The 20,939-nt window shown below is 36.0% G+C and overlaps 2 protein-coding genes across 2 annotated transcripts; one reads left to right on the forward strand and one right to left on the reverse strand.

Moving 5' to 3' along the window:
* Window positions 1–1,231: 1,231 nt before the first annotated feature.
* LOC128995609 (uncharacterized) lies at window positions 1,232–2,188 on the reverse strand. The gene has a single exon (XM_054420627.1). It carries the CDS (start codon window positions 2,186–2,188, stop codon window positions 1,232–1,234), a length of 957 nt encoding a protein of 318 aa, XP_054276602.1.
* Window positions 2,189–5,095: 2,907 nt separating this feature from the next.
* Window positions 5,096–14,684, forward strand: LOC128995896 (putative peptidyl-prolyl cis-trans isomerase dodo). Its single transcript, XM_054420933.1, has 3 exons — window positions 5,096–5,314; window positions 13,746–13,949; window positions 14,386–14,684. The coding sequence occupies exons 1-3, from the start codon at window positions 5,260–5,262 to the stop codon at window positions 14,604–14,606; spliced, it is 480 nt and encodes a 159-aa protein (XP_054276908.1). The 5' UTR covers window positions 5,096–5,259; the 3' UTR covers window positions 14,607–14,684.
* The last annotated feature ends 6,255 nt before the right edge of the window (window positions 14,685–20,939 follow it).

Consider the following 20,939-nt stretch of genomic DNA (forward strand, 5'->3'; position numbering starts at 1 on the left):
CGTTAATACACAAATACCATTAGCTGCTACCAAAATAAACAGCTGTTACAACACCACTTGCAACGTTGCCAGTTCGAAAGCCGCGGCCTGGTGTTAAAGGTGGCCGTGCCTGAGGTGGCCGACGTGGGTACGGTTCGGCCAAAAATGTTGTGCACGCGGACGGGTGGCTACTATCCGAATTAAAACATACAGGTACCGGTTATTGGCAGTGCTGACAAAAATGTTTTAACAAAAGTACCCCCGCCGACTACCCCCGCCGACCCCCTCGCCTGAAACCCAACCACATCTTGTCGCGCGCATAGAGACTTTGGCCGAACAGTCCGATTGACGTTTTAGAATTGACAACGCCGTAAGTAAGTGTTGTATGGTGTTGTTAAGTGCCATACGTCCCATTATCAATGTGCGTATTTTAACCCAAATATGAGTGAAGGATGAGTTAGGATGAGTGGCACGATCTTGTAGTCTTGTTAGTGACTAAGGCCGACATGTTCCTTAGACACAGCTGTTAATTAATAGCCCATACAGCTAATGCCAACTAAGGGACCTACAATTTAGAGTGGAATCCGAACCACATTTTTTCCTTGGTATATTTAACGAATTGGTCTAATTTTCAGGATAGTACTGATGTAGCGTAATCAAAAGGTTATTGTAGAAATAATAAAGTGGACTGTATATGGGTTATTAATTTAATTTTGACAACAGAAAATAATGGACTTTTGGTATAATTTTTAACACTGAACTATAGTTATGTTACCACTTTGACGTTATTAAGGTCTTGAAAGAAGATCTGGTCGAATGTTGTCTCTAGTTGAGAAGATATGTTTCATGAATGTCCAAATGTTCTCACGGTACACAGAATTTAGTCAAATTAAAAAAAGGTTTATTTGATGAACACAAAAGGAAAAGGTAAATGAAATAAGTCAAAATAAAAGGAGAGAGAAATGAATTATGTAACACAAAGAAACGATATTACAAGAGAGAGAAATTGCACTTTTTGAACCAGAATGTTTACCTTGGAATGTTTACATTTTCAAATTTTTTTATTATTGTATTGTTGTTGACATGTGGGGATTATGCTCATATGGTCAGCTGGCCTTTTACTGAACATACCGGCCTCCATAAAACGATAGTTTTATAACAAATGAACACAAAATTGTGTAAAAAACGGAGCACTGAAGAATATTCTGAATATTATTTACAGCTATTTACAGGTCTTTCTAAGTTGTATGGCTTAGTTTTGAGGGAGAGGGAACACTTTAACAACTGGTCTAGTAAGGTAACCGTGTTGAGTCTTCAGATCAACAACCCTGACTTGTCCATCTGTGCCAGGATGCAACTGTGTGACACGGGCAAGGGGCCAGGACAAAGGAGGCGATGAAGAGTGGATCAAGACTAGATCTCCAACTTTTATGTTTTCTGTCTTATGAGTCCACTTGGATCGTTGCTGGAGTGTATGAAGGTACTCTAGTTGCCAGCGCTTCCAAATCCTTTGGTGGAGAGCTTGTACTAGATGCCATCTTTTGAGCCGAGTTAGTGGAATATCAGCATGGTCTTCTTCTGGAATTGATGCCAGCGGAGATCCTATGAGGAAATGTCCTGGAGTTAGTGCTGAACAGTCATTAGGGTCGTTAGATAATGGCGTCAAAGGACGGGAATTGAGGATTGCCTCTATTTGTGTAGTCAGAGTCATGAATTCTAGGAGAGTAAGAATGTGTTCACCCATGACACGGCGCAGATGGTATTTGACACTTTTCACTGCTGCTTCCCATAGACCACCTTGATGGGGCGAAGCAGGAGGATTGAAATGGAAATTTATTTTCCTGGATGAAGTGAAATGCAATAGTTGTTCTTCAGATTCCTTAAAGCGCAGGGTGTTTTTGATTGTTCGACGCAGTGCAGAATCGGCGCCTACGAAGTTCGTGCCACAGTCGGAATAGATATCTTTACAGAATCCTCTTCGGGAGATGAATCGTGTGAGTGCAGCGATGAATCCCTCAGTTGTTAAATCTTCTACAACTTCTAAGTGCACTGCCTTTGTCACAAAACAAACAAAAACACAGATGTAGGTTTTGATATGACACATTCCGCGGAGATTGACAACTTTCATGTCAAAAGGGCCACAATAGTCAACGCCACTGGTAGTGAATGGTCGAGCTGGAGTTACTCTTGCGGTAGGAAGATCTCCCATGAGTGGAGTGATGTTCTTTAGTTTCACTTTGAAACATTTTACACATTTATGAATACGTGTCCGTATGACTCGACGAGCCGAAAGAATCCAATAGTTTTGGCAAAGGATTGCTTGGGTCAGTTGTGGTCCGGAATGTAAGTGAGTAGTGTGGACAAAGTCTATGAGAAGATCAACGATATGGTGCTTCTTTGGAAGTACTATTGGGTGTTTGACGTTGAATTTCAGCGATAGCTTCTTAAGCCGGCCTCCCAAACGAATTATGCCGGAAGCATCCAGAAAAGGGTCTAAACGTTGAAGATTAGAGGTACTGGGTTTGTTTTTGTGAAGTAGAGTCAATTCGTTCGTAAAACATGTAGCTTGTACACACTTGATGATCGTACGCTCTGAGTTCTTAAGTTCAGAGACGGTGAGATGCCCATGTCTTCGGTCAGAGCTACGTGCATTGTGGATAAACCGCAAGACATAGCTTGTTACTCTAAGTAGTTTAGACCACGATGAGTACTTGGAGAGAAGATCCCATTCTGGAGGTTGGGTTGAAACTAGGACATTTAGAGGAGTTGTTTTACATTCTTGAGTGTCTTGCAAGTTGATGGGAACGAAGCGATTAGATGGCCAATGATCATCTGAAAGAGTTAACCATAGAGGGCCATTCCACCATAGAGGATGATCAATGAGTTGAGCGGGAAGCAAACCACGTGACAATCAGCGGGGTTGTCTGTTGAGGGAACGTAGCGCCAGGAGTGAGAGGGGATCAATTCTTGGACTTGAGCAACTCTGATGGCAACATACGTTTTAAGTCGATATGAGGGGGTGTGTAACCAAGTGAGGGTTACTGATGAATCACACCACAATGTAGTTTGAGAAAGGTCAATCTTTTCTTTGAAAATTGTACAACAGTAAGTTGTGAGTTTACTGAGTTTTGCAAGTAAGTGTGCACCACATAGTTCCAAGCGGGGTAGAGTAACACGTTTCAAAGGAGCTACACGTGTTTTTGCGAGAATCTGACGAGTGATGATTTCTCCAGTTGAAAACTCACAGCGGAAGTATAAGACTGCTGAGTATCTTACTTCGGAGGCATCTGAAAATCCATGGAGTTGTAAGGAACATGTGGTAGTGAAATGGAACGAGCGAGGGATCTTAATACTTGAAAGGAGAGAGGTTTCATCAACGAAAATGTGCCATTTTTCGGCGAGTTCATTTGGAAGAGTGTCATCCCATTGGATACCCTGTGACCAGAGTATTTGCATGAGGGTTTTTGCCCACATGGTCACGGGTGACAAAAATCCGGTAGGGTCGAAAATGCGTGCTATATAATGCTCAGCACTGATCGTTTTGTAGGAGGACCATCAGGGATACTTAAGTTGTAAGTGAAACAATCTGAAATGGGTGACCAATGTAGTCCAAGAATGGCAAAATGAGGGTGATTAGTGGCTTCCAAAAAGACTGGTGCTTCTAGATGATCTTGAGGCAAATCTTGGAGTATTTCTGGGCAATTGGATGTCCATTTTCTTAGCTCAAAACCACCACGTGCAAGAAGTTCAATCAGCTGATCTCGTAGTTCTTTCGCTTCGTTGAGAGTATGAGCTCCACAGATGACGTCATCCACATACGTATTATCCCGTAGAACTTTGGCTGCTGCTGGGAAGGACCCTCCTTCGTCGTCAGCAAGTTGATGTAACGTTCTGATGGCATGGAAAGGTGAACTGCTTAGACCTAACTGTCGTTAATTTGTATGTGGAGATTTCTCGAATAAGTCCTCCGTCAAGGCCAGGGGTACTTGTCGGCTCCATTCGCATTTCTTTTGAGCAGATGTCACACTTGAATTTCTTCAAACACGATTTTACCCCGTATCCGGCAAAGTAACTGTGAAAACAAAACATGTGTACAATTATTTAATGTTCTCTATATTTTTATACGACCAGAAATGTAATGTTTCACAGTGTCATGTAAAGCTGCGTGCCCACTGGGTCGGTACGGGATTTTCCCAAAAGTTAAAAACATTGAATCAAATAAGCTTGCGCTCACTGTGTCAACACGGCCGTCAACGGCGTTCCGCATCTTCGGCATGTCCGATAGAAAGTCTGGAGCTACGAACTCCAGTACACTTCCGTGACGGTGGATCCGTCCGACCGATCCAGTGTTACACACCCCGCACACATGATACACCCAGTAGCCTAATCAATAATAAAAAAAACAGTATTATTAATATATGTTTTATATTTGAAATATGCTTTTGTTATTGATATCACCATCAAATTATTGATGTAAATGTGAAGTGAATAAGTTTAGTTTAGTTTGCATTCTGTAAACTGTCAACTAAATGGTTTTTGTTTTTAACTTTGAAGGATTGATTCTTATGTTGTTGTAATATAGTTAATACAGTTTAGTTAGATATTGTCCTATGTATATAATTTATTTATTTATTTATCTAAACATCCTCAAATGCCCGTCCCCATTGTCCGAAAACACTGTGTGGTGACCTAAAGACATCGAGTGTAACAATGTATCGTATGTCCTATGTTTAATTACCTTACTGAACACACCTCCAGAGTTCGTTGGTTGTCGGAAGTGACAGAGGACAAACAGTCGATAGCTTCATCATCGCTTATCTCACTGTCGTCAAAACTAATGTCACCATCATAAACCATGGTGGAAGGAAAAAATCATAAACAACCCCATCCACTCCAGGCAACGGTGTAAGCGTTCCAGCACTCTATCCACCCACATGTCACCGAGGCCGATGACGGCAATCTGTATCGTTCCGATAATGGTGTTCCCTCAGCCAATCAGAAGCCTATACAAATGACACTGTTGGCAAAATTAATCCTGAAATAAAAACTCCGCTGTCGGTCGGTTGTCTGGGGCTGGTTCGCTCTGGTTGTCTGTCTGTCGTCCTCGGCGAACGGCGTTGTCCTTGTTTGTTGCTGTTGCTGCTGCTTGTGTTTTGCATTTGATCATTTCATTTCTATTTTCATACTAACTTAGTTAGTTGTCAATAAGTTACGTCGTTTTTTCAACGAAGCCTAATTGTAACCTAGTTAATATTTTAATCGAATTCTTTTTTGTACATAATGTCAGAAGAACCTTTACCCTCTGGGTGGGAAAAAAGGATGAGCCGGTCTACTGGTGTGTTTAAAAATGAACTATTAGGATAAATTAGCATATTTTATCATGGTTTGAATGTAGAATGAAAGATATGTTACTAATTTGACTGAGGTTACAAATTTTGGTCAACAATTTAGGCCTATCTTTTCAATTCCAAGGCCTAGGCCTTTATTTATTTAGGCTAGCCTATTCTGATGGAAACACTTTTTTAAAGGTTTTAGGCCTAGTTCGGGTACAGTTTCTTAACTGGGCTATGCCTGGCCTAATATCGATTGAAACTATTGAATTGAAAATATCGATTGATAATCAATATTTTTAACTTTATCAATTATTAAACTAAACCATTATAATAACCTAACCTAACTTAACTAACCAAACTTGCTGATATTGGAAAAAAATCTAATGAAGGTTCATTAATCAAATGGGTACACTTCCATATCTGTTGGCACAAAAAACCGAATGAAAATATCGATTGATGTATCGATTATTCGATATACAGTATATCGTTTGGTTAGTTAGGTAAGGTTAACCTAAACAAATTACCCAAATTAAACAATCGACTACCTAATCAATATTACTCATTCGGTTGTTTATGCCAACAGATATGGAAGTATATTTGCAATCGTTATTAGCATTTAGCCCAGTTAGGGTACACTTCCATATCTGTTGGCACAAACAACCGAATGAGTAATATCGATCGATAAATCGTTTGGTTAGTTAGGTAGGGTTAACCTAACCTAACTAACCAAACGATATATCGAATTAAACAATCAATAATCAATATTACTCATTTGGTTGTTTGTGCCAACAGATATGGAAGTGTACCCCCAGTTAAAAAACTGTACCTTTAACTTAGTTTGAACTTAATTTATTAGTCATGTAACAAGTACTCTTAAGCTACCGTTGGCTCAAGAATACCTTGAAGTCTAGTCTGACTTAGACCGATCGCAGCTGGTTCCAAGTTTGTGTACATTCGGCTTCTCCATCTGGGATCGTGGTGTAACGAACTGCAAGATGAGTCAGACTCAACTCTTAACAGAATGAGTCAATCGTCTCGCTTTTGGTCAAGGGTGTTAATTTTGTGAGTCAGCCTACACCCCACTTCACTTGGTCACTTGGTTTCAGCCTAGCCTAAGTAATAACTTATAATGTTTTAGTCGAGTCAACAGTTATAGCTAAGTCATACCATGTATCCGGATAGAGTGACTAGGGCATTTCAGATTTACTCATGTCCGTCTTGACAAAGATGGTTTAACTTAGCTTACTCAAGTTGAATTCAAACTGACTTGATTTTGTTCTCAATTGGAGTTTACATCAGCAATAGCTGTTTTCCTATGATATGATTGATTGTCCATGGAAAGTAAATAAAGATACGTCTTGTGGTTAACCTTACCATCTTTTGTATATTTACCGTCTTGTGAGTAACAGTATAAGCGTAAATATATGTTTTTAAGTGTTAAGACGTATCTTTATTTACTTTCCGTAAATTTAATAACACGTACAATGCTGATCAAGAAGTTATTTTTTTTATTGTTCATGTCAGTGTAAACCTACTTAAGTACTGTAAGGCTTAGTAGGCTCAAATTGTTGCAGTGCTTAACTTATTACCCGAGTAACCTTACTTACCTCTTACCCTCAATGAGGACTGGAGACGTAAACTCATTTAAGTAAATAGAAATTTTTTATTTAAGGTTGTCTAATAAAGTCAACCTAGATACCTAGGCCTATATCAGATTTCTGTAGGACGTAGCCTAGGCCGATTTCTTCGGAAGTAAAGAGGGAAAGCTTCTATAGGCCTACACAGAAAAAAATGTAAATGTATTTATCGAAGTTAAATCTCCATTCAGTAGAACATCGCTAATCCGACCTCGGATAGTCCAACTCTTGTTTTAATCCAACCGTGTTATCACCTATCAATTACAATGTTATCGCGGCAATATTGTAACCATTCCCCATGGTCCTGTGAACATGAGTTAATCACTGTCTCCTGCAATCACGGAAATATTCTCCGCGATTACAGAAACATCATTGTCTTTATTGGTGATCATGGAAAATAATAAAATGTCTCCCGCAATCACGGAAGCATTACCATCATCTTCCGCTATCACGACAAAATCCTGAATAACTCCTGCGGTAACATAAATATCATTATCATCTTCTGCAATCCCATAAAAATTCTATATGAATCCCGCCGCGGACTTGGAAAACGCCCCTTTTGTCTTCGGCAATCGTGGCGCCTCCTTAATAACTCCTATGGTTAACATGTAAACATTGTTAAGTTTATCGTCTCCCTTAATTGTGGCAAAATACCTACTGAATTTCCACGGTCTTGTGAATACTATTATCGCCTTCAAATTAGGCTACGGAAAAATTCTATGTCCATCCTGCGAATTTGGAAAGCATTCTCAGTGTGTCCACCAGTCAGGAATTCCGGGAAATTTAGGTTTAAGTCGAGGATTTTGAAAGGTAGGGAAAAGTCCTGAAAAAGGAATGAATTTCAGTTGAAGGCCTGGAATAATCTAACCCTTGAAAATTAGAGATGAGCGGATCCCAAAATTATAAAAAAAAATTCTGGATCGTGTATTCCCGATCATTGGGATGGGATTACATTTTAAGGGTGTGCGATGCATCGAAATTCTGATTTGTTTCAGTGATTATCAAAATATCAATTCCATTCATGGGAAATCAGTATCCATATACATTATTGAATCTATCGATATACGGTATTGAATCAGTATCTAGATACGTCTGGTTGATTTATACGACATGATTATTGCACTTGTACCTGAAGTAAATATGTTTTAAACAATCATGCTCTGTGTTTAAATGCATACAAAAATTTCTTGAACATTGATCATTGATTCATCGATTTTTGCAAACTTCCCAATAGCGAACTAGAAAAAACCTACGGTACAGTTTATTTTCACGCCGTCACTGTGACCACATGGTTTACAAGCTAGAATTGCTCCCAAACTTTACTGTATTCATCAGGCATCACTACTTATTACTTGCATAGCGGTATGTTTGGTTGTGAAGAGCTTGTGAGGGAAGATAAAATAGGTGAAAGTGAACTATAGTCTTAGAGCAACCAAAGTGAATGCAGTCTCTGAAACTTCACGATCTGATCATCAACATGAAGAGGTTTAAAACCAAGGAAGAGGGGAAAATGAAAATCCCCACAGTGGATCGAAGGCTGGAAGACAAAGAGTCACTGATACATCTGTGAATGTGGTGGGGATACATATTTTCATCAGTCAACACATTTCCAACAAAATCATCAACGTCTAGTTACCAAAAAATTGCATTCATTGAAGTATTTAATACCAAACAAGTCCCTTAAAGTAGAAAAATAAAAAAAACTATAAAAAACTGCAATCGGCCGATTATTACATAGGCCTATTGAAAATCCTTTTGTAGTCTTTGTACACTTTCAAGCCAAACAATCCAACATATAACGAAGACCTACATAAAACATGCACTTTTAGAAGTTATTACATTTCAATAATAACAAAAATATTCTTCAACTGATTGTTGTTTCATTCAACTTGGCAGTACTTTTAATAAATGAATTGGTAAAAAGTAATTAGACAACGCTGTTTTTCTATGCACATGGAATTATTTTGTATGGGGGTTGAAAAGAAAAAAGTGTCAGGTTCAGATAGGGATTTTACAAAAAATACATGCATAAAAGTAACCTATAATTTACTAATGTATCTGTAAAGTATCTATAAAAATAAAAGTAGTTGTTTCTCAAATATGATCTTTGCTTTGCCTGAGGAACATGATTTCCACGAAACTTTAACTGAGATGGTATTAGATTCTTTTTAAAATTTCATTGCCAGATTTGATAGACTTTTTTGCTAAACATATTCAATAAAAATTAGAGCAACCGTTCTGTAATAAAGCGTCTTCGTAGCGTTGTCTATGAAGTAGCAACATACTTCTGTCTGTATAAAACCTCACAGTATGACTTGACAACAAATTTTGTGTGATCAGCACAATAAAATCAAACTTGTAGTGTTCCTGTTAAAAATACTTACCTAGTTAAAAATACTTCCTGTTAGAAGTATACTTATATTATGGTAATCAAACCAATTTAAGGAAATGAAGAGGGATGAAGACGGCCACTGAAAGGGGTAAAATGCATAATCTGGTGGTGGTAATGAAGATACTGTCATTGATAAAAATATACTCCCTTGTGTTGCTTAGTCTATGATACTGTACTGAAACATATGTGAATATTAAATACCCTCGCCGCAGCAAACCTGCAGACTAAGCGAATTTCCATTTCCCTGAATGGATTTACACTAAAATGTCTCCTTAAAAATATCACATTTATTCCCTACTAGCTGTAACCCGCGGGCTTTGCCCCGTTTAATTTTTCTAAATTTTCAAGATTATCTCGTTCGCATGGCTCAATCACGTCCTGGTTGAAGTTTGTTCGCTACGCTCACTCACCTTTAGGTCGGAGCTCGTTTGCTGCGCTCACTTGCCTTCAGGTTAGCTCGTTCGCTACGCTACCTCGCCTCCAGGTTGAAGTTTGTTCGCTACGCTCACTCACCTTTTGGTTGCAAATTAGCTGTTGTCATAAATGTAAAAGAAATAATAGTGCTGCACCCTGTTGGTAATCCTTGTAACTTTAATGCTATTGAACATCATAGAACAGAACCATCTTGTTTAATTGAAACAGCTGTAAAGATTCAATAATTCCATTTCTCATAAGGTTAACATGGGAAACTCCAGAGCCACTGGGGCGGAGCCCGAAAGGATTTTTGAAATAAGAATATGCCTATATGTTAATCGGGAATGTGAGCTATCATCATGCCAAATTTCAGCCCAATTCGACCAGTATTTTTTGCGTTCACTTGTCACAAACATACATCCATACATCCATACATCCAAACTTTCTCATTTATAATATTAGTAGGATTTAAATAGAATCAGTTTAAAACATACTTAGGTTTGCTGCAACAGGGAGGGTAAAAGTGTTTTTTATGTAAAATGTTAATAGTTAGTAAGAAATAAAAACATTTTCCAAATTTGGGCAAAATATGTTTATAAACAAGCAAACTACAACAGTTTACTTATTCTCCATAAGAATAACATGGGAATTTTAAATTTACAATTTTTTGGAATTTTCTCCGTAACCATTAGGCGCATTATAACGCTTCAATATACTAAATTATTTGTTTTTTTAAGCTCTACAAAATAGTTTCGAAAGAAATTGCAAAATTTTATGTTTTTTGGGTCAAAAATGGGAAAAACCCATTTTTACCCCATAAAAGCCCCCATAAACCCCGGTTCCCATGGTCCGATCATGCTGGTTCGCGAACTCGTTCGAATAAACGTAGGTTTACACGTTTGTACCAAATTTCATCAAAATCGGATCATTTTTGCTCGAGTTATCGCGCTAACGGACACATATATATATAAATATATATATATATATATAAATATATATATGAATTTGAACGGATGGTGTTTTTGACCTCTAGGGACCTCAAAACGAAAAAAAAAATCGGTCCCGGGTCCAGGTCTTACCGTGAGTACTACGGTAATAGCTTATTCCCTATATGGGAAATTCGCTAAAAAGGAATCTGCCCCATTCAATCTTGGAAGTACGGTACACAATGTTTAATAAAAATTAGGTTATTTTTTTTTTATCCAAACATTTTATCATGGCTATGGATCTCATCAGTTAGTAAAATGTAAATTGTTGTAAATGTTTAATTTGGTGAGTACAATTTTTCACACAAAGTTAATAAAGGCTTGTCCAGAAAGTAAGTACCATTAAAAAATACCCCCGCCGCAGCAAACCTGCTGACTAAGCGAATTTCCATTCGTCTGAATTGATTTTCAGTTAAATATATTTTAATAACATTAGGTTTAACGAGTACCTAGGTTTGCTGCTACAAGGAAACTAACTTAAGTGTGTTTTTGAGTATAATATTGATAGCTTAGTAGAAAATAAATAAATTTGCCAAGTTTGATCAAAATATATTCATAAACAAGCAAACTACAACATTTGACAATATTCTCCATAAGAATAACATGGGAATTTTGAATTTACAATTTTTTAAATTTTCTCCGTTACTAATAATCGAACAAAAATACTTTTATATACTAAATTATTTGTTTTTTTAAGCTCTTTAAAAAGGTCTAAAGAGAAATTGGGAAATTTTGTGTTTTGAGGGTCAAAAGTGAGAAAAACCAATTTTTACCCCATAAAACCCCCCGTAAAGCCCCGTTCCCATGGTCCAATCGTGCTGGTTCGCGAACTCATTCAAGTTTATCCCGCTTTACACCTTTAAACCAAATTTCATCAAAATCGGACAAAAATTACTCAAGTTATCGCGTTCACGGACGTATATATATATATATATATATAAATCTATATATATATATATATATATATATACATATATAAAAATTTGAACGAATAGTGTTTTTGGCCTCTGGGGACATCAAAATGAAAAAGTAAATCGGTCTCGGGCCTAGGTCTTACCGTGCCACCTACGGTAATAGCTACTTCCCTATAGGGAAATTCGCTAAAAAGCACAAAATCTATTTCTACAAGAAAGAGGATATTCGACATAGTTTCCACTATTGTTTAGACGTTTGTCGTAGCGAGGAATCAACTTTTCTAAACCCCCTTCACAGAAAAATGCCGCCATTGAAGAGAAATATTGCCGTAAGCATTTTCGAAACCCAACGGGAACGTATCTTGTGATAATTCAAGCCACAATATCATGCAAAAGAGATTTTGAAATTTGTGGGAATTCATCAGAAAACATTCTTATTTTTCATTTACTTTTTCAACCAATTCCTGACTCAGCTGCCCGCTGCGAGCCTCATCATGAACATTGGTTCCCCCATCATTGAATTGCCGAACTCATTTTCTTAACATTCCATCACTGATAACTTTTTCTTCTGTTCAAAAATCGTATTACAGAACGCACTTCACAGTCCGCGGGATCAGAAATTGTTTCAAAAATTTTGAGTGCACACTAACTAATGTAAACACAACTCAATTTTTCCCTCATTGTGTCAGCTGTTCAACAATAAACCAAGGATACTATTGCACATGCCCGTAACATCGTTGTTAGAGCTGTGCCAGCGGTAGAACGAAACGGTACTTACTTTCTGGACAAGCCTTGTAGTTTTTTTAGTAATCAGAAAAAAACAAATTATTGCAATTTTGTTTGTAGTGAAAGTGAAGCAATCCTCAGAATACATCCCAAATACACAAAAAAAAACTGAAGAAATCAATTACGGTACTTCAAAAATGTCCAGCTCAAAGTATGAGAATATGACATAAACTATAAACTAAGTGTCCAAACATTGTATATATAATCAATATATCTTGTTAAGGCCTATTAGCTTGAACTTTAGTGAAAATTTTCATTGTAAAGGTGTATAGCCACTGACTATTGGATACTGAAGTAGACATCCCTTGGACAGAGATTAGTAATTTAGATCAGCGAAATCTGTCGGTGGCTCACACCAACTGTGACAATTTTTATTTAAAAACTGGCGACAACTTAAAAATGGGATGGAATGTCTAGTTGTATCAATAGCCAAAGGTTATGCTAAAAGAAAAGGTGGGGAGTTTATTTTTTTGTAACAAAATTAATTGTTTCAAGTTTAGTAGAAAAGACCATTTGAACAAGATGTTGAAGACATTGTGTACCACCTTTTGCTACCATTAGACTCCGTACTAGATAGCTTGATAGCATTTTATCTAGTTTGATAAAATCAGTCCACAATATACTTCACATTGCTATGCAAATCTAAGAAAACATTTACTAGGTTTTAAATAAAAGAGTTGAAAGACCCATTTCCTAGATTAATTGATATCCAGTGTCTAGACATACTTTTTATCAGAGCCTTTTATAGGTGCTGCACAGGGCCCCGCGCTTTGGGCCAAAAAACACATAAATTATTTAATTAAGTCTTGGCAAATATCTTTGGATATTCCCCAATAATCACCATTAGTCAAATTTTTGCAATGTTAGGAAAATAATTCATAAATAAAAACACTTTTTAAAATACCACGTTTTTAATTGCACTAAAAATTATTAAATAATTTATTCTCTCCACATATAGATCGTCTAGACAATTTGTTATTGTAAATATGTTGTAGCTATGAAAATACATGTAAGATTTAAAATAAAAACGTAGGTGGGGCACATGCAATAGTTGATTTACAAATCGGAAATATAGATGTAAATCATACAAACTGGATGTACTGTGTGAATGTTTGTTTCCTATCAATAGCCACCCCCTCTTTATTATTATCTATTGAATGCGCCCCACGGCATTGTAAGGGGGAGAACTTAGTAGTGAGAGACCCTGCTCTGAATCATAACACCTTAAGCTTCTTACACTGTATTATGACTTATCTATTGATAAGAATCAAAAATATTTCTGACAACCTTCAATGCTGTTACAGGCCAGCATTACTACCTGAATGTTTACACAAAGGAATCACAATGGGACAGGCCTGAGAAGCCTGCTGAGCCGGTGTCCAGCAGTGGTCCAGACCAGGTACAGTGTAGTCATCTGTTGGTCAAACACGTCAACTCAAGACGTCCGTCCTCCTGGCGAGAGGACAACATCACACGGTCTCCCGAAGAGGCACTGCAGCAAGTCAAATGTGAGTTTAGTAGCATTTCTCCTGGCCATGCAACTTGTACTTAGATTTTAGTATTACACTATTAACAACAGTGAATTTTAGTACTGGGCTTTGCAACCAGTTCAGAGAAGGTGTAGATATCTAACCAATAAACAATAGCGAGTCCTCACTGCTTTCAGTCACATCTTGTCAAATAATAAAAATACTAATCTCACTAACAAGATAGATCAGTCTGTTGACTGTCAGAGTTTACAAATAATAAAATCTCCCCTAAATTACAGTAAAAACTCGTATGCTTACGAATCATCCTGTTTCTCTTTTGTTTTAAAAAAAGGAACCTAATATAAACTGGTGTACCAATGATAGTGACTGACTAAGTTCTAAACAATCAGGTTTTTTCTGATAATTGAAATAATTGATAGGATGCCTAGATAAAAATTTATTCTTACATTTGCAGCATACAGAGAGCAAATAGTAAGCGGACGAGCGTCATTTGCCGAGCTAGCCCAGAAGTACTCGGACTGCAGTTCTGCCAAGCGCGGAGGTGATCTGGGACCCTTTGGTCATGGCGCCATGCAGAAGCCCTTTGAACAGGCGGCTTTTGCTCTGAAAATCGGCGAACTCAGTGAACCTGTCCACACTGACTCCGGTGTACATATCATCCTTCGAACAGCTTAGACCAATAGTGCAATTTCCATTCTAAAGACTCTTAAGTATTATCTCATTTCAAAATAAAATATGGATATCAGTCGCAAATATTTTGAAACTAGTCTGCTCTTCCTTTTATCTGTTGCTCGTGGCGTGTGTTGTAATATCGATTAATAGTTTTTACAAGCTTAAATAATACGTTTTGGGTACATATCCAGTACTTTCATGCATGAAATTTAACAAATGTAGCTGGTTTTTGTTAAGAATATATATTTTTTTAAACTTTTCAGGTTTTAGACTTTCTTAGCTATTTTGTATGATATAGATTGTGTTTTTTGCATGACATTCGAAATGCCAGTCTGTTCTTGAAAACAAATTTTGTTTAGAAACTATGTTATAATATTTTATATTTTTTAGATTTTTTAATATTTTGCTATTTAAATATTTTTACTTTTAAAAGTTTCTGTGTAAGCTGTATAAATAGACATTATATCAACTTTATGAGCTTGATACTTAATAAAAATAATACATAATATTAAAACAGTTGGTTTGATGTAAACTAGTGTATAGGTATTAGAATCATCGCTTACCTCCTTTATTTATTGCCTGATAAATTTATAACATTTTTTTTGAATTTGTAAATAACCTATTGAACACCAATTTGTCGTCTTGTACGAGTTAAAGTGCACATGTCCCAAGAAATGTTCTTATTATGTGTGCTTCCATTTTGTTATTTATAAAGCACAAGCATAAGAATAGTTTGAGTTACATATACAAATAGACATATTTATTGAGAAAGAAGAAGCAGTTTTATTTTTTAAATACTATGTTAATAATTGTTTTACAGATGAGCATTAGGTACGGTATGTTTTAAAAAATTGGATAATGTTTTTAAAACTTTATCCGTTTATCCATTTAAGAGGTTTCTTATAAATATAGTGATCAACATTTCAGATTAAAAAAGAATTTCATCAATGTTTGTTATTTAACTTTTGTGTCCTGTCCTTGTTATTTTGTTCAATCAACATAATTACTTAGCAACCCATAAGACCCATGTAAAAAAATTGTGACTTTCAGTTTTATTTTTCCACGTAATTAGATTTTTGTTGGCAGTTCTAACTGCAGTAAACACGTTTTTAGGCCAGAAATAAACTATTTACAACATATGAAGAAAATCGTCAAAGTTGTTTTCGAGATCTTTGTGTAAGCAAGTATTCAAGCAAACATTGCTCATATTAGAGTATAGGATAGGATATGGCTCTGATCAAGCACACTGCTTAGTGGCAGTATTGGAATTGGACATAGTTTTTACATGTCAGAATTAAAATGTTTCAGATGCTACAGGGTGTTATGGTGACGTTCTAATCATTAAACTTACCTACGGTAATTTTGTTTACCGTCGGAGAGAAAAAATAATATGCACTGGTCTATTAGACTACTATGTTTATCTGTAGATGATACATGGGTTAACTAGACTAATGACAACACTTCCCCCCTCCACCTTCCAACTAAGAGTGACAGAATTAACACCCGTGGCAGGACAAGCATGTGTAACCAATAATCAGTCTTTAATTTATTGTTGGTTAACAGAAAATAATATGACAATGTAAATATAATTTTACACTATTATATTCACACTTTAAACAATGTTACAGTTAATTGAGAGCACCAGATTCTTACTACCAATAAAAAATAGCTTATTCCCTATATGGGAAATTCGCTAATATCACAAATATCTTACATTAAAATAATATTGAAAACTAGGTACTGGTATTTACATATGAATAGTAGTACAGTAATTTCAATTTCCAAGAGAAGTGGAAAATCGTTAAAAGGAATAATATGCCAGGTTGAAGAAATAATCTTTTTATATCTTGTAAAATTTATTTTGCATATTTTTCTTTGTAGTTAATTTTGTTTTGAAAACGCTAACACTTTCAAGGACAACTAACGCTTACTTCAGTTTTTTCTGTGGTTTGATGAAATAATCGAATTAGAACAATCTACCTGGAGGTAAATATTGTTTTGTTGTTTAGTGAACAAGTGCATCATTGGTGATGCGTCTGAGGTAACACAAAAAGAGAAGAGAACTAAGAAATGACCCCTGAGGTACTCTAAATCTGAGTTGACTGGGGTGGACACAGGATGTCAGGATGTTTAGTTGAACACAGGAAGCCATAAATAACAATAACAATAGCTTGAGTGAGAAAAAGTTAGTTGGCTAATATCAAAGAAAACATACTACTATTGTATGTTTTCTGTGCTAAGATTTCCCAGACTTACATACCTCTTGTTATAAATTGCACCGTTTGAGCTTAGTTTTTCTCGGCTTAACAACGTGACACAACTCTGTATCATTAGTATTATTTATTTACTATTGGCTATTTTTTTTTTAAACTCATAACAAACATAGAGTAGGATGTGAATAGTTGACACACACGTATATTCGTTCTCAATAGAAAAATGTCAAATGACACTCCCTTGCCCATTTCCTTGATATATTTATTGGATAATATGGCCCCAAATACTAAGTTAGTTCTTCTAATTACTAATGGTAAGTTTCTTTTAATGGATTTTCAGTATTTATTAGATAGTTGGTTAGTACTCCTCTACAGTATTATTACTACTCTAAGCTTTTAACTTATCAATAACAAATCCTTATAATTACCACCAACTAAAGGAGTAAAGGACTAACAATCACTTCTCATAACCACTAAGAGAGTCTATGTTTTTTATTATAACCACTCATTGCCAATATAATCAGCTGGGTGGTGTCGGTAAAAACTCATTACAGTACAGGAATACGTAATGAAACCTTATTTGATTAAGCTGGTGACAAACAGCTGTTTTCTGTACTAAATTCTTAGGTGGGAAGTTCGTTGAAACAGTTTTATGTGGCGTAAAAATGGTTAAACAGTCATAATTGTAAAATTACAACAATGGTCTCAACTACAATAATCCTCTGGACCAAACTGCATGAGAGGCTTGAATTAGAAGGTGAATTTGAACTTTGAAAGTGAGTACTTTACAGAGAAGTGCGTGTGGTGCAGTAGCTAGCAGTGAGGATGTCCTTGTTGTATACAGGAAGGAGGGCCAGGAGAGGATTGATTGATTGCATGCTGAGGGGTCTCAATGTCAAACACATTATACAACAATGACACTGCCAAACAACATTGCATGTTCCCAACTCTAAATAACAATAGATGAAACAAACTACTGCAAACAACATTATTTTTGTTTTGTAGCTTGGACCATGGTCAGAAGACATTCGATTCTATTGCAGTTGTTGTATCCAGTTTTAGAATAAAGAAATTAATATGAATTGAGCGTACAACCAGAGCTTGCTACTGTCAAGTATGATTCATGTAAAATACCAAAACAAACTGAAAGGACATCTTCACTATAAACCACGATTACTAGAAAAATACCGGTATGGATCATAAACATAAACAAAATGACGTTGTTGGCCCGAATCCTATACTAATAGCATTGAACATATGATTTGGCAGTTCCATTTAAGCAATGTTAAATAATGTTTATTTTCGGGCCAAAAACGTCATTTGTTTATGTTAATGATCCATACCGGTATTTTTCTAGTAATCATGCTATAAACTATAGCATGTTTTATTCCTCATCAAAGTATCAAAAACTTAGAAAATATAATTTTGAAGGAAGCACACTCTGAAACCTAGCACACAATATACCTAAGCGGCTGACAGAGTGTGCTACTATGAGTCACTGGTCCCGTTATATACACTAACATTTTAATGTACATACTTTTCCAAACCCTTGAGAGGTATCCTCCAAAAAGTGTAACAAGTGTGCTTATCATCTCTCCTTTGGCTAAGGAGAGAGTTATCAATGTGGGCTTATAGCTTGAGGGAGGATATACAGACTGTCCCAAAAGTCCCGGACCGGTTTAATATTTTCCAAACGACAACAGATAAATCAATAAGATTTGGTACATCAACACCACACCTAAAAATCTACTTTTTTAAGGAAATGTCGAATTTCTGTCACATCATGGGAACGTCCCGCAAGGAGTCAGAAGGAAATCTTAAATAGAAGCATAGGTTGACATGTACATCAAATTAAAGGTCTTTACTAGCAGAATATATTGCTGCAAATTTGAACTCAAACGGACAACCAAGTCAAGAATGACAGTGGTTCAAATCAAAGATTCATTTAATTTGCATTTGGGGGCACAGCCCTAGGAATCGGAAAAAAATTGTTAACGTAAGCATAGGTCGATATGCACATCAAATTAAAGGTCTTCACTAGTAGATTACAATGCCGTAAATTCAAGCTCAAAAGAACGCCTGAGTAAAAAATGGCAGTCGTTCAAAGATTCAAAATGGCAGGTTCAGGAAATCTTTGAACGGCCGCCATTTTGTAACGGGTGGTCCTTTTGAGGCGCGGTTTCCGGCATTGAACTCTGCTATCTAAGCCCTTTAAACTGATGTGCATATTAACCTATGCTTCGATTTAAGATTTCCTTCTGACTCCTTGTGGGACGTCCCCATGATATGACAGAAAATTGATAGTTCCTTAAAAAAGTAGATTTTTAAGTCTGGTGTTGATGTGCAAAATATTATTGATTTATCTGTTGTCGTTTGGAAAATATCAAACCGGTCCGGGACTTTTGGGACAGTCTGTATATATTTCCTTGTAGAATGGTGTGCTTCAGAATAATTTGAAGCAATTGTCCTAGATTCAATAAGCAGAAAATTATTACGACTGCAACTAATGACACTGTCAGTGCTATGAGAAGTAGAAAACTTATGGCAACCCTAACAATTTATTCTGGCACTGAATACACTGATTAAGATTCACTGAAAGCACTTGAGTGTAGTTTATAGTGTTGCCTTGCTTGAGTGGACTACTACATTGACTGCTAGATGATCACTCAATCTCATTGTAAATTCTGAAGGTTATTTTTATCTTAATTAATTTGAATTTAATTTATGGTTAATTGACTTTTCAGTTTCAATTCAACATCAATTTAACTGATATTGTAGGTATCAACGTTCGTATTCCTTACTACTTTATTATATTCTAGCACCTTGACTAGAATATATTAACACAAGAACAGTTAGTCCACTGGTCACCTTACTTTTGCAACTGATTTGACTTACAATGAGCACTAACACTATCCATGTGCATATAAATATGTTCACACTTTGTACTTAGTGTGTGATAAATAGCTGACACATTAGCAGCTAGTAAATCAGAAGGTGTTCACGTGGCTCAGGAACCACATACTCTCTTTAGTAAAATCAACTTATTTTACAATCGGTCTATACCAACTTATTTTATCCATACGGTACCTACTTAAGTTTTTGTGTTCAATTAGATATAAGAATTTTGAATATATATGGTGTGACCTTTAGAAATTATTGAACCAGGTAATTTTAGTTAGCATCCACAAGTTACATCACTAAAACCATAGACAAAACTAAAACTAAAATCCTTTTGGGCTCCGCCCCAGTAGCTGAGTAGTTCCCCATGTTAACCTTATGAGTATTCATATTTAAAAGTAATTAAGAATTTAGTCAGCTGTTTCATCTAAACTTAATCAAGTTGGTTCTACGATATGCAATAGCATTAATAAGTTATAAGGTTTCCCAACAGGCAGCGCTATTTTTTTGGCATTATTTTATAGTAACAGCTAATGTGAACTAAGCAGCAACAAAACGCTGTGATACACAATGAGAACTGTCAAAAGTATGATTGTTTACAGTTATGTTTTAATTTAACAAATAATTTGTGATATTGTGCCAATGTTTGAAAATTTTTTTCTATATTGTTTGTGTGTAGTGGTAGAGCATTATGGCTAAGGTAGATGTGTTATACTATAGCATACCGTAAATTTAAAGAAGCAAATTCTATAAAACTGTGTCCTCCCCCATCGCAAACGCAAAGCTTGGGATTAACTTCAATAAGCATTTTATATTTTATGCCAATCCCGTACAAAGGACGGGTACTCTGCTAGTAAGTTAATAATAAGCTGGTAAAATAACAATTAGATACTGGTAATTAAAGCATATAATAGTTTGAACATGTATTGTATAATTGATTTGATTAGATAGTTTTAAACAGTTTTACAAATGATACTTAGAGTATAAAACAAATATTGAAAGTGCCAGGGTATAATCCATCAGTTCCTCCTTGACAGTTTACTTTTTGTCGAGGCGATGGAACTTTTTGTTACATAATATGATTTAAAATTCGTATCTTCATCACATATTAAGTTAAATACCATAAAGTGATATCAGAATGAAAATAGTTGATAAAAACATAATTACATTGTTTTTAAATTTTAAAATCAGAGTCCTTCAACTCTTCTAAAATTTGAATCCTGTG

Source organism: Macrosteles quadrilineatus, unplaced genomic scaffold (assembly GCF_028750875.1).
Source record: "Macrosteles quadrilineatus isolate MER2022 unplaced genomic scaffold, UCM_ALF_1.0 Scaffold_5__1_contigs__length_97177068, whole genome shotgun sequence".
NCBI lineage: Eukaryota > Metazoa > Arthropoda > Insecta > Hemiptera > Cicadellidae > Macrosteles > Macrosteles quadrilineatus.

Coding starts and splice junctions, on each gene's coding strand:
- LOC128995609 (XM_054420627.1), bottom strand. CDS start 2,188: ATGGGAGATCTTCCTACCGCAAGAGTAACTCCAGCTCGACCATTCACT.
- LOC128995896 (XM_054420933.1), top strand. CDS start 5,260: ATGTCAGAAGAACCTTTACCCTCTGGGTGGGAAAAAAGGATGAGCCGG. Junction 5,315..13,745: donor AAGGATGAGCCGGTCTACTG/GTGTGTTTAAAA, acceptor ATGCTGTTACAG/GCCAGCATTACTACCTGAAT. Junction 13,950..14,385: donor GGCACTGCAGCAAGTCAAAT/GTGAGTTTAGTA, acceptor TTACATTTGCAG/CATACAGAGAGCAAATAGTA.